This window comes from Dysidea avara, chromosome 4 (genome assembly GCF_963678975.1).
Source record: "Dysidea avara chromosome 4, odDysAvar1.4, whole genome shotgun sequence".
NCBI lineage: Eukaryota > Metazoa > Porifera > Demospongiae > Dictyoceratida > Dysideidae > Dysidea > Dysidea avara.
In genome coordinates, this window is record NC_089275.1 from 25204789 (window position 1) to 25218536 (window position 13748).

The following is a 13748-nucleotide window of genomic DNA, read 5'->3' on the forward strand; positions in this document are numbered from 1 at the left end:
GTAATGTAATGATGTGACATGATGCAATATAATGTAATTTATGCATACCTGTAACATTAATATTGTGTACTGTAGTTGTAACAGTTAGTTGTTATTGTGTACTATCAGTTATTGATTAATAATATTATATACAGTAGTCTGTTTTGCCTATAAATGGTCTGCCTACACTTCCCTACAATTAGAACAATACCCACACATAATATTTATGTGTTTACAAATACTCCTGAAGATAGTCAAAGATTAGTACAATAATTAAAAGCTATATAGAGCGATATTACCCAAGGGGTTTCTCTATACTTGTATATATGAACTTTGTAAAAATGTATTTGGGTTTAAAGGTGCCCAATTATCCCTTCAACATAAAACAAGAGCAGTATGTCCCTTGTCTTACTCAGAAACTGAAATTTGAAGTTTGATCTTCTAAAGCATTATTTAGGACAAAAGACATTCATTTCTTTTAGGCTGTGGAATTGTGCCAGCATATTGATATTCACGATTTTTCAATGAATATAACTGGAATGCATAGTGATATAAACGCTAAGCCAGTATAGAGGTAGCATTGCATGTAGCTAAATATAAACATAAGATTTTGATATAATTATCCATATACTGCGTTCTGATTGGTTACAACATAGCAACCATATTAAATAATTTGCATCCATTGGCAAATGGAGCCAATTTTTTCAGGCATATATATATATATATTATTTCATTTAATATTTTATTCTATTGTTACTACATATAATCTATTGTTTACCTTTAATTTGTTAGTACACTAGCTTCCACTTAAAAATGGATATTTATGCCTGGTGGCACTAAAGGTGTGTTGAACAGACAATTTTAATCAGACGAGCTCGAGAAGTACAATGTATAATGATTGCTCAAACAGAGGAAGACCTGGACAATGCTGATACAATAACATTGAGGGAGGTAGCAAAGAGATATAACTGTAGAGAAAGTAATGTTTTTAGTTTGCAAATTAATGTAAATCTGCATGGCTGTAGCTTAATATAGCAATATTAGACATGCTATACTCTAAGACTGATGTGCATAGTAATTAATTGTGCAATAAATTTTTTTAAACTGTAGTTCGCTTAATCTTTGCTATTGAATGGGGCATGTACATTGCCTGCTGAGATGAAGTAGGAAAACATAACACGGCAGAGATTTTATGGTAATGAATGTATATTAAGTAGCATTGTTTTATTATTGTTAAGTGCGTTGTATAGCTACTTGCTACTTGCTGTCATGCTTGTGGATGGGAAGACAATGTGTTTAGCTTCTCTTATCAGAATGTACTCTTTAAAGTTAACAACATCCACATTAATTTGTGCTTGTAGGTCCAGTGTGATGAATATACTATTTACAGTATGTATAAACAAGAAAAGTACGTAAACAAGACATTGGATCTTCAAAAGAAGAAGAGTGTACATAGTATATAAAAATGCAAATACAGTGAGGAGCCATGCTGCACAACTGACGACACTTACGAAGTTCATTTTTCCAGTTATTAGCTTTGCACAAGCAGTATATGCATATATGTATAATTCAGTTAGAACTTACTAGCTACCATGCATGTTGTAATTGCTATCCTTGCTTATTTACCCAATTCTGTTGTAAATTGTCAGTTATCCACACTTATAATTGAGTATATATAAGACCATCTGCATGCTTCTGATAGCTACTGTATAAAGTAGCATACGTGCACAGTACCATTTATGTAAAGTTCTGCAGACAAAGTGAGATCATGTAGCTACATAAGATTTAGGTACATTAGTATAGGACTATAGTAGGAAATGCATGGGCATGCATGGCAAGGATAAAATGCATGCAGTGTGCTGATGAATAAATATTTATAGTTACAGCTCAGTAGTAAGCAGATTATTGTGTTGTGTTAATTCTAAGTTTGCTCAGCTAGAAATGCTTGTAAAGACAGCCCATTGTAGCTAGGTGATGGCAAGGCTAGAAGATACTGAGAAAAGGCATAATACGCATATGGTACGTACCATACGCGTATGTCTATACCGTACGCGTATGGTACGGAAAATCGTACCGTACGCGTATGGTATGTACCATACGCGCATGGTACATACCATACGCGTACGGTACAAAATACGCATATGGTATAGAACAGAACCATGGATGGTCACGTCAAACGTTGCTAGTCAAGAAGCCTGGCCACTGATTAGTCTGGCGCGGCCGCCCCTTCGCATAAAGAGGAAGGGTCTGGTCACTCCAGCATTACAAATTTGTAGCGTGGAATGTAATTAAACAATGACATCACAACAATGGCAACAAGAATAACACGTCTGACGACCATACAAAGTAAGCAGATCTCAGTTACACCGTATAGACGACTACCAGCAGCCTCAATCATTATCTCATCTTCATGAAACTTCGCGATAATCTCTTTCACTCATTACGTAATTCCATAGTATCTATGGTAACTTCTAAACAAACGTCACAAAAAATTCAGTAATTACCTGCTAGAGTGACCAGACCCTTTCTCTTTATGCGAAGGGGCGGCCGCGCCAGACTAGCCACTGATAGGGCTGTTTGTAGCTGCTCAATAGCCTTGTAAAATATTCCTGTATTCATGGAGCAGGACTGGAAGACAGTTGTTAAGGAGCCAGTCAGCAGTTGGTCTAGCACAACAGAACGTAAGTGTTTTGTGTACCGAGACATGTATGGTCAGTGGCGATTCTAGACCTGACCTACAGGGGGGGCCCAGTAGGGAACGGCATAACTATTGTTGTTTGGCTATAGTATAAAGTAGAATTTTCACGGGGGTCTGGGGGTGCAACCCCCAGAAGCTGCAGGATTTTTGCAATTTAAAGGCTTGAAAACAGCCTAAAATTTGTTCTAAAAACATGAAAAATGCTAAAAATAACAATGCCAATCTATACAGCAACTTTTCCCCAAGATTTTTTAAAAGTTATTCTTTAACAGGGGGGCCTTGGACCCCCTGCCCCCCCCCCTTAGAATCGCCTATGTGTATGGTGAGATCACTTATGGTGTATGGTACTGATTTGAATTGGTGCACATGTTGTGTTTGTATGTTCAGTTGAGATGCTTGTCAATGAATTTCTGTCTGATACAGTAGCTAGCTAAATGTCACAAGGGGTAGTCATTCCTATACTTCCGGTAGAAACACTTGCAACCGGGATCAAAATGCAATCAAAGGGTCAAAGCCAGAATTTTGTTGCTATCAAGGGATCAAGAAGACAAATCAATGGATGTCAAGAGATCAAGACGTTATAATTGAAATGACGATCAAGGCGCAGCCTAGAGGAATTCAGTATATATAACTGGAAGCTAGGAATCATATATCTTTATTAACTAGGCAGTATTGTTTATGACTAACACTAATCACTATATAGCAGCCTTGAGAAATTCAGTATACATAACTGGAAGCTAGGAATCATATATCTTTATTAACTAGGCAGTATTGCTTATGACTAACACTAATCACTATATAGATAAGTAAGATCTAGTGCTCACACTAGCTATACGCTGCTATGCCTGTGCCCTGTACGTGGGTACTTGTCTCACGAAATCAGCTAGCTATTATAATTATTATTATTGTATAATTTACAAACCTCTATCACGAGTATAATGTACATGATTAGTTAACAAACTAAACGTTAATAAACTTAATTACATGTAACTATAATAGTAAAGATTTAAAAGTATCAACATTATCAGTTTCCACGAGGTGATCAGGTAGTTAGGTGATTCCATAGTCTAATTGCTCTAGGGAAGAATGATTGCATGTAGGAATAAATTCTTGAGGGTAAATGTAGGTATTTCCTGCTACTACTACGGGTGGTGCTTGGGACTTTATGAAGGATATGATCAAAAGGGATATCTACATTATATGATACTGATTAATGATTTTGCGAAACATAGCTAAGATTGAGTCATCTCTTTGCTTTTCTAATGATTTCCAATCAACATTGTTGTAACACTAGAACGTCGAGAACACAAACCTAGCTGCCTTCCTTTGAATCATCTCTAATTGGTGGATGTTAATCTGTAAGTGGGGTGACCAGATGACTGCGGCATATTCACAGATGGGGCGGATATATGTTTGATAGCATTTAGTTTTGATGGTTTGTGTACACTGACCAAAGTTCTTTCGAAAAAATGACAGGGCAGAATTAGCTCGGCTAATGATTCCTAATATATGTGTGGACCAAGATAGGTTAACTGAGATTGTTAGACCAAGGTACTTTGCTGATTGTACTCTCTGTATTTCATAGCTATACGTGGCTATGGAAAGGGTGATAGTTTTGCTGCACCTTAAAAAACGAATGTGTTCGTAAACTTTGGAGATTTAACTCTTCCAACATTACACAGTAGCTATACTCATGGAGTAGTGGAAACTGAATTGGTGCAGTTGTTCCCAAACACATCTCGGAAGAACCTCAAATTGAATCTGTGGTATGTAGACGTTCTAGCAGGAGAAGTAAGTAGACACAGTCAGCATGAAAATTGGCTATAGCTTGGACAGCTATAGCTGTAAACGAATAGCCATTTTGCTTGTTTGGTTGTGCCACGTATATATCTGCCGCATACAGTCATTTAATCAGTCACTGTCGGCTTTAGGTTCACGATGTACGTAGCTATCCGAGAGTAGCTATCGAAGGTCTACTCATCTCCAGTTAACAACCATTGCTTTCAAGAGCCTCAGTTTCAGTAGCGAATTTTAAAATTGATGGAAACAATTTCTATTTAGCACAGGTTTGTGCAGTGCTCCCCAAGGATCTCACAAACACTTAGTTTTTAAAAATCCATCAATGGATTAAGGAGTTATAAGCAATTTTATCCTTTAAAAATGGTAAAATTTTCTCCGCTTCTTTCCATTGAAAATGTCCCCAAAAATGGCAAAATTGAACAAATGTTTATAACTCAGGTTTGCAGAAACATTTCAACTTCTGTTTCCTGATATAATTACCTCAGTACATGGACTATAGTGCAACCATCATTATAAGACCCTCTCAGTAAAGGTCACCTCTGTAGAAGGCCACCTAACAGTTGCATGAACTTAGCATACAAATGGCATAACAACTTAACTTGGTCTGAATGCAAACACTCTGTACTAGTCACTTTTACCCAAAATACAATGCATGCAAAACAAGGACAGACAACTTGGTTATTTATGCTGCAAATTTGCTGACTTTTTGCAAACTAATAATGAAAACTACATGGACAAAAATGTTGCACTTAACATGTGTTGGGTCGTTTCTTGCAAAGACAACATTACATAGTGGTAAATATATTGAAAAACAATCTTAGAATTGGCATAAAACACCACACAAACACATTTATAGCAGGAAACTAACAGCACCATCGTGTTCCTCATCCCCAGAAACCCTAGAAACGATCTAATTGTTTGATCAAACACATGTACAGCAGCAAATCGATTGTGCCATCTTCCCAATGGAGGATTCACGGAGAAAGTTTTATGCAGAATTTACGGAATTCCAGAATCGCTACTTTCAGTTTTCAGTAACCACTATTATTAACTCTTGGTATCTATTCACTCTTGGTATCTATGATTGTACTGAATCTGCTATATAGCTGTTAATTGCTCTATTGTGAGGTGCATAGCTAAAACCTATGATATATAGTAGATACCGCATGAGCTGTTTATACTGAGCCTCGGTATATTCCCTAGCCAAGGGGTCACAAGCTTAGCATTGTAGCTATAGGTGCACATGCAGATTTCAAAATCTTTCTAGATGTTGACTTATTTCAAAGGATTTTGCATTTATACTCTACCTGGCAGATTTAGCAGATCACTTATAGGAGGAGAACTCCTAAGAAAAAAACATTATATTATGTGCTGCATGGTGCGTACATGCATGCTGAGTGGATTCATTTTATGATTCATTCTGGGCCCAAATAAATACAAAGCAGCAACAACATCTTTGTCTATTTAGCTATAACTCAGTACATGCAGGCTATATAACTACCCTTTTGAAACTAGGATGGAGGGAAACCTTCTAAAACCAGGAGAGAAACCTTCTAAAACCAGGAGGGAAACCTTAGACATAACATGAATAAAATTAAATCCCAGTAATTGCTGCTTTCTTTCATGAGTTGTCCAGTGCCCAATACCTTACACAATATTAATGTAGGTATATATAAATGGTGGGGAATCTTAGGAGGAAAACATGAATATACATATAATTATAATGATAATTGTACTGATCATGCAGCACATTCTTTCTCATGTCAATTTAAGCACCCGAATAATTACAAAGTAGCTCACTGCAATATCGTATCAATGAGCGCTGGTATCAATGTACTAATCCATTTCATCCTTTGAGGCACTTTAATCAAAGATTTTCTGAGTTTTTAGTTCTGTGTTGCCTTCAAGGTGCCTGACTAGTAGAGTCGATAGGGAAGTACCAGCCACATTCTTGTTCATGTGAGTATACTTCATCAAATTTGTGTAGGTATAAGTAGTAACAGTGATTGGTGTAAGCTAAAATATATTCATGAATTTTAACAGCATGGCCATTGCTCTTTACCTCAAGTGAAATAAATGTTTACCTATACATAGATCACTATAGAAAGTAATGGAGACCTACAAGAAACATTGACTTCCTTCATGGAAGCTGCTGAGAACAGCAAACTACCTGAGTACCGCACACTACACATTTGAACAACAATTATGGCAACATTTTCCTTATCCTGGAGATGACTACCTGAGTACCGCATACTACACATTTGAACAGCAATTATGGCAACATTTTCCTTATCCTGGAGATGTGATTCCGTTTGGGTACTGTGGTGCGAAATTTCAATGTATTCCTCCCCTGGCTGCACCAGCAGCACTTAAAATAGCTCAGAAGATATTGAATCTGGATCAACAACAAACTTTTATGAGTGCCGAGGACATTTAATTTCTCAGAAATCGGCATGTTTTATTGAAAATTTGGTTTGGCTGTTGCCTTTTGATGTCAACTCTCTACGAAATTATGAACTTTATGATTGCCTGCCTAGAACTATTTCTGTGTCTATGACAAAACATACCAGCTGGCTGGACACACTATTATTTTATCAAGGAAACCACTTTATATAATAGGATGGAATGGACAAAACTACATTTATGATGGGCTCAGAGATATACAGAAACGACTAGTTTCTTGTTTTAAAAAATGCTAAAAGACAGTCAGGATCCTATGCGTATTACCTTCTAATTTGACAAGACTATACATATTACAGGCATACACTCAATGATTAATTTTCATTTAGAATGCATAAATATGTAAGCAAGGTCATCATATTGGTGTACAGATTGAATGATTTTGCTTGGTTTTACTGATTTTGACAGATTTCAACGTCATTCTACAAGATTTACCAGAACAGAAAAAAAAAACCATTTTACAACAGATATTCAATCCTTACTGTTTTACATTATTTGGACATTACGTACTACTCCGATCCAGCTTGTTTCAGTGCTTTTTATTGCAGCACTATACACTGTCCCTACTCTAATTTAAAATTCCAAATTTTTTCTTACACTTGTTTGTGAAGTTTTTTTGCAAGCTCATGACCACTAAATAGGTTGCTTTTCACAAAACCAATCGCAATATTGTAAGAGTTAATCACAGCACTATTGTACTAGACTATGACTCATACAATAACAATTGATCAGTGGGTGTGGCTCTACAAAAGCCTGCAGACAACAATGTACATGGATTCGTGCATACCTACAGACTGATGAATGGGCGTGGCTACCACATGTCTACAGACAGTAATTTATGTAAGTGGGTGTGGCTCACGAAAGAAGTAGGACTACGCTATGACATGTAGTAGCACGTCCACATTTTAGAGCATTCATGATCAGCTGTGTCTTCCCGGGATTTTCCCAAATGTTTATAGTAGCATGCTCTAGAATGGTCAGCTGTATTTTTACGATATTTCTCCACATCTTTGTCATATGATGCTTTGGTGCTTTCAGCAGATTTCATATGTGAACTTGTCACATGTTTGCAATATTCATCAAGATGGCGCTGTGATCTGTCTTCACTGCTGTAGTTTTCCGTTTATTTAAGAGTATGTCATCTTTGTGAGCTTCATAATAGTCCTTATTTTTACTTTTCCTTCTATTCCCCCATGCCACTTCCTTTGAAGGCATTATCGCTCTGATTATTACCTCAGAAAAAAACACACAAAGCAATAATGACAATAAAACCCTTCAATTGTATTTTTTCACGCACAATTATGTAACAACAGGGTTTAGCAAGACTAATACTGTAATAGCGAAGAATGTGTTATTCGCAAAGAAATGTGTTTAGAACCCTATCCACTTAACTTTGCTAACAACCGACAAACATACTAATACTAAACAAATTGTCTTACACGTGTATTTTGTCGATGATGTACGATAGGTCACGTATAAACCAAACGTCAAAATCACAAACATATTCTAAAAGTTTGGTGCAATAACACGTGTATTCCAATATATTACTGCGTAATGTACTGGTATGATTATGGAAGCCCTACTGATGAGCGATGGCCACAAGAAAGAAGGATCAAAGGAAAATAAGTAAGACAATAGTGCGTACATTGTAGGATATTTAAAATACTAAAAGTTTCATCTCCATGAAATTCTAAGCATTTTCGTGAAAGAAGTAAGGCTGTAGCTGTAGCCAATTTTCTGCTACGTTTGACTGAACGAATCAAGCAGACAGGCAGGCAGTGAGGCAGTAGAAAATTCGCAAAAAATAATTTTTTTTAAATTTCGTAGCACCTAGTCGAAAATGCTTCAGGTAGTTTTGAAGACATGTTTGGGCTTGATTATACCTGACCAATACTGTCAAGGATTTGCGAAGATGATTTGGACCACGCCCACACCTTCATCGCCCCTACTATACAGTACTATCGTACTGTATGATACCCATGTTATGTACTTACTAATAGCAATTGCACAACAACAATAGCAAGACCAGACAGGCAGTACAAACATATTTCAAGCTATTTATATCAGTTAGAATATTCTGGCTAGTATTTAAAATACTCACTCTACTGTAAGAGATATGACCTCATGAGTCTTGATCACTATACTAGCTAGTATACACTGTACCTGCAGCTGCACTATAGGATTGAGTACACCCCTTACAACTTAGCAGTGCCAATAATAATTGAACACCATGACATGCCTATTAATGATCTAGCCATACTTATTGCGATTTATTGTGTCAGCCACGCTTCTTATAGCATGGTAACATGGTGGAAAGGGGGCAATATTGCGTAGACCAGTTGTATGAGGCCTACTCAAGCTACTCTAATAAAGTAGTCACCTAATATTCTAAAAGAACAGTCACACTTGTATAATTGTATATGATAGTATATGCTATAACAAAACTATATAAACTAAATATATGTATGTGCATGCATGCATACATCTATATCTATCTATCTATGTCTGGGGTGTGTGCATGCGTGCATGCATGTATAAGTGCAAAGAAGGTTTAAGTAGACATCACAGGTTTATTTACACCCCTCTGGGTAAACCCAAGAATTCTGCATCAAATAGCCTGGTGTATCATAAACCTAATTTTGCATCTGAATGCACGCCCCATCTATGAATTGATGAAAAGTCAAGTGGTTTACAAATGAAGGGCAGTACGAGAAGTGCCAATCACTGTTATAAGTGTGATAATCAAGTACAAAGAAGCCATAATGTGCTACTGTGAATTGACACCCTTGTGTTGTCCAGTACAAGAAATGGCCCACAACGGAGGATACAGATGTGTGCATTGTACATACTGCAGTATACCAAAAGACATGTGTCAAGCTGAAACGGCATATAACAGTGGATAAATGAAATTGGTGTATTTGCTGTTATTAAGTAGTTCTTGTCATAAGTAAATCAGTCACTGAACCAGTTGGAAATTCTGTTAAATAAAAATTAGAATTCTGTAGCTACTTTTTGGGCCACTCTGATGAAGACACTATTGGGCTTGATTCTACTTAATTAACACTTCTAGTCAATTTTTTATGAGGAGGTGTAAATGTCCATGATCTCAATACTGTACTGTACTGTATGTATGTATGTATGTATGTATGTATGTATGTATGTATGTATGTATGTATGTATGTATGTATGTATGTATGTATGTATGTATGTATGTATGTATGTATGTATGTATGTATGTATGTATGTATGTATGTATGTATGTATGTATGTATGTATGTATGTATGTATGTATGTATGTATGTATGTATGTATGTATGTATGTATGTATGTATGTATGTATGTATGTATGTATGTATGTATGTATGTATGTATGTATGTATGTATGTATGTATGTATGTATGTATGTATGTATGTATGTATGTATGTATGTATGTATGTATGTATGTATGTATGTATGTATGTATGTATGTATGTATGTATGTATGTATGTATGTATGTATGTATGTATGTATGTATGTATGTATGTATGTATGTATGTATGTATGTATGTATGTATGTATGTATGTATGTATGTATGTATGTATGTATGTATGTATGTATGTATGTATGTATGTATGTATGTATGTATGTATGTATGTATGTATGTATGTATGTATGTATGTATGTATGTATGTATGTATGTATGTATGTATGTATGTATGTATGTATGTATGTATGTATGTATGTATGTATGTATGTATGTATGTATGTATGCATGTGTCTGTTAAGATAGCATGTATAAAGTTAGTCACTTGCACTTGTGTTTGCATTATTTACTGTAGATTATTGTCCAGAGATCACGTTTGAGAGACACTATAAATGATATTGATGGATCACAACCTAGAAGTCAACCTATCTTTCAAAGGAGATACTCTGTTGCTGGTCCAAATGCCCTATGGCATTTGGACGGCAATTACAAAATGATCAAGTTCAGTCTAGTGATTCACGGCTGTATAGATGGTTATTCATGGCATATTACATTTTTGCACTGCTCTGATAACAACAGATCTGAAACTGTACTTAATAAGTTTATAAGAGCGACTCAAGAGTATGGAGTTCCTTCCAGGGTACGTACTGACCATGGTGGTGAAAATGTTTTTGTGTGGGAATTCATGGAAAGTCACCGAGGTTATGGTAGGAATTCTTATATAGCTGGACAAAGTGTCCATAATACTACTAGAATCGAAAGATTATGGAGAGACGTATACAGGTCAGTAGCATTGACGTTTATTGCACTGTTCAATGAGCTTGAGGAAATTGGGGCTTTAAATACAGAAAATGAAGCTGATATGTACTGTCTTCACTATATATTTATACCAAGAATTAATTCTGCATTGTCATCATTTCAGTCTGCTTGGAATCACCATCCTATATCTACAGAAAATAATTTATCTCCACTGCAACTTTATACTGCTTATGCACAAGGAAGCAGTTTATTTGATGAAATAGACATAGATCCCATTACCTATGGTTATGATCCTAATTCGCCTACTCCAGAAGAAGAAGAAGGTGATGCCAGTGTAACAGTTCTCCAGCCGTTCATACCACTTAACCACCAAAGCCTTCAGAGTTTGCACACTAACATCAATCCGAATGAGCAATCTAATGACTTTGGAATGCAGCTATATCTGGATGCAGTGCAACTGGTTTATACTCTTATGTTAAATGATGGGTTATTGTAAAAGTAGTTTTATGTCCTTACATTACATCATTTTAATTGTGACATCATTGCATTGTTACATACATAGTAATGTACATACTGCTCTCTAGTAATTTGCAAAAAGTAGTAATATAATTATTGGTATATATAGTGGTAGTATAGGACTGGAGGTGGGGTAATATCGCTAAAGCCACATAAATTTAATTTATTGATTTTTCATCCACCACTGAGTGCAGCCATAACACAGCACTTTCAGTTAGTTGCTAGCTAGAACAGACTAAGAAAGTGTGCATTTTAGAGTAATGTAAGCTATCTCAACAAATTAAATTTGCCCATCCACATAGCTATTTGCAATCGAGTGCGTTAAATGATAAACTATTAATAGTACTAGTGCTACTATGTGGGTAATATGAATAGTAGGAGCAGATTAAGGGAGGTGCTTAGGGTGCTGAAGCACCACTATTACTTTCATCACCTACCATAACTCTCTGCCAAATATATCTAGCATAAACTACATTACTACACTTTTTATCTAGAGATTTGACAATAGTTATGTTCACTCGTTTTTGCTACTATTACCAAATATTATAACGAATTACTGAAAGCCACTGGCAAGTGCTGCCAGAACAATTACAGCAATAATAAAGTTCTAAAGGTACTACAGATGCTGTAACACAGTGGCAGTAAGGCTTTATATTTGTATGCGTGTATTGATAACCATGCATATTTAAAAAAAAACTGCTAAGCAAACTCTAAAATAATAATATATTATACCTCAAGCATATGTAAAAAGAAACTATAATACATACAGACTGTTTTCAGGGATTCATACTCATTTCAGTTCTACACAAAGCCAAAATTCGCCTTTCACATACAATACATAAGTGTTAAGAAAATGCATGCAAAAGGAGTGACTACTATATACTTGTATCTTAGATATGCAACTGCATAGTAATATATGGTACCATTTGTGAAATCCTTGGTACATAATATGGATCACCAGCACCATTTATAAGTTTCTGATAACAAAGTATACTCCTAGTAATCACCCCTCATTATTACCATTATTCTAGGGTAGTTCACAATACTACATGTACATGTCATTGTGTTTGGTTGGAAGGTTGCTAAATCTTTGCTGTTCAGCACCTTCATATTTACAACCTCACACAATAAAAAATCAGTAGTGAAAACTGTGGCAAATAGTGAATGTCACTAGGCATTTTAGTGACCATCACTAACCCTAACCCACTATTTGCCACAGTATTCACTACTTATTTTTTACTGTGCAATGAGGCATCTGCAAAAATTTGGCATAATGATATATGCTTAAATTGTCAAGCACAAAACATTGGAAAATTGTTATATATATATATATATATAGCTATATATAAATACTTCGTTTTGTGAGGTCTTGCAGTTAAAGGCCTAGATACGTACATATAATCTTATTCATCTGCTGGAGAGAAGTTTTTTTCCATTTCATGCAGTAGACCAACAGATACACAAAATATGGGCATTTTTAATGTCACGTTGAAGTAATAGTACTGTATGTAATCAGTCTTTCTTTATATATTAGTTTTCTCTTTGTCTGTGGTTATACAAGGAAAACTTATCAGACAAAGAATTTCCTTATCCTATGTAGATCTGGCTGAATAATAATGGTAATATTGGCAAATAACTACTAACATCATCTACAGTAGGACTATCAAAACTTATAGTGATCCCTATTTTGTACCATGGGTAGTCCATGATATTGTTAAAAATAGAGTTATGGGTAATAGATATTGCAAATGACATTGAAGCTACATGCATACATACTGTACTATAGTGATAATGTCACTTGTTACACTATATAGTAGCTACATATTATACTATAATGTTGCTATAGTTACATTAGTAGCTATATACTATACTATAATGTCACTATAGTTACATTAGTAGCTATATACTATACTATAATGTCACTATAGTTATACACTATGTAGTAGCTACATACTATATTATAATTTTGCTATAGTTACACTAGTAGCTATATACTATACTATAATGTCACTATAGTTATACCAAGGGTTATACACTATGTAGTAGCTACATACTATATTATAATGTTGC

At 35.4% G+C, this 13748-nt stretch overlaps 1 protein-coding gene across 2 annotated transcripts in view; it reads left to right on the forward strand.

Annotated features, from left to right (window-relative positions):
* LOC136254505 (uncharacterized) overlaps nt 1-11667 on the forward strand; it is a 151251-nt gene extending 139584 nt beyond the window's left edge. Inside the window, exons 2-4 of one of the 2 annotated variants that reach the window (XM_066047220.1) lie at nt 772-930; nt 1090-1174; nt 10759-11667. In XM_066047220.1, the coding sequence (XP_065903292.1) occupies nt 1172-1174; nt 10759-11658 (903 nt within the window). In that variant the 5' untranslated portion in view covers nt 772-930; nt 1090-1171 and the 3' untranslated portion in view covers nt 11659-11667. Of the gene's footprint in view, nt 1-771; nt 1175-1340; nt 1654-10758 lie in introns of those variants that run through there. The other variant, XR_010700524.1, reaches the window with a different exon arrangement.
* The last annotated feature ends 2081 nt before the right edge of the window (nt 11668-13748 follow it).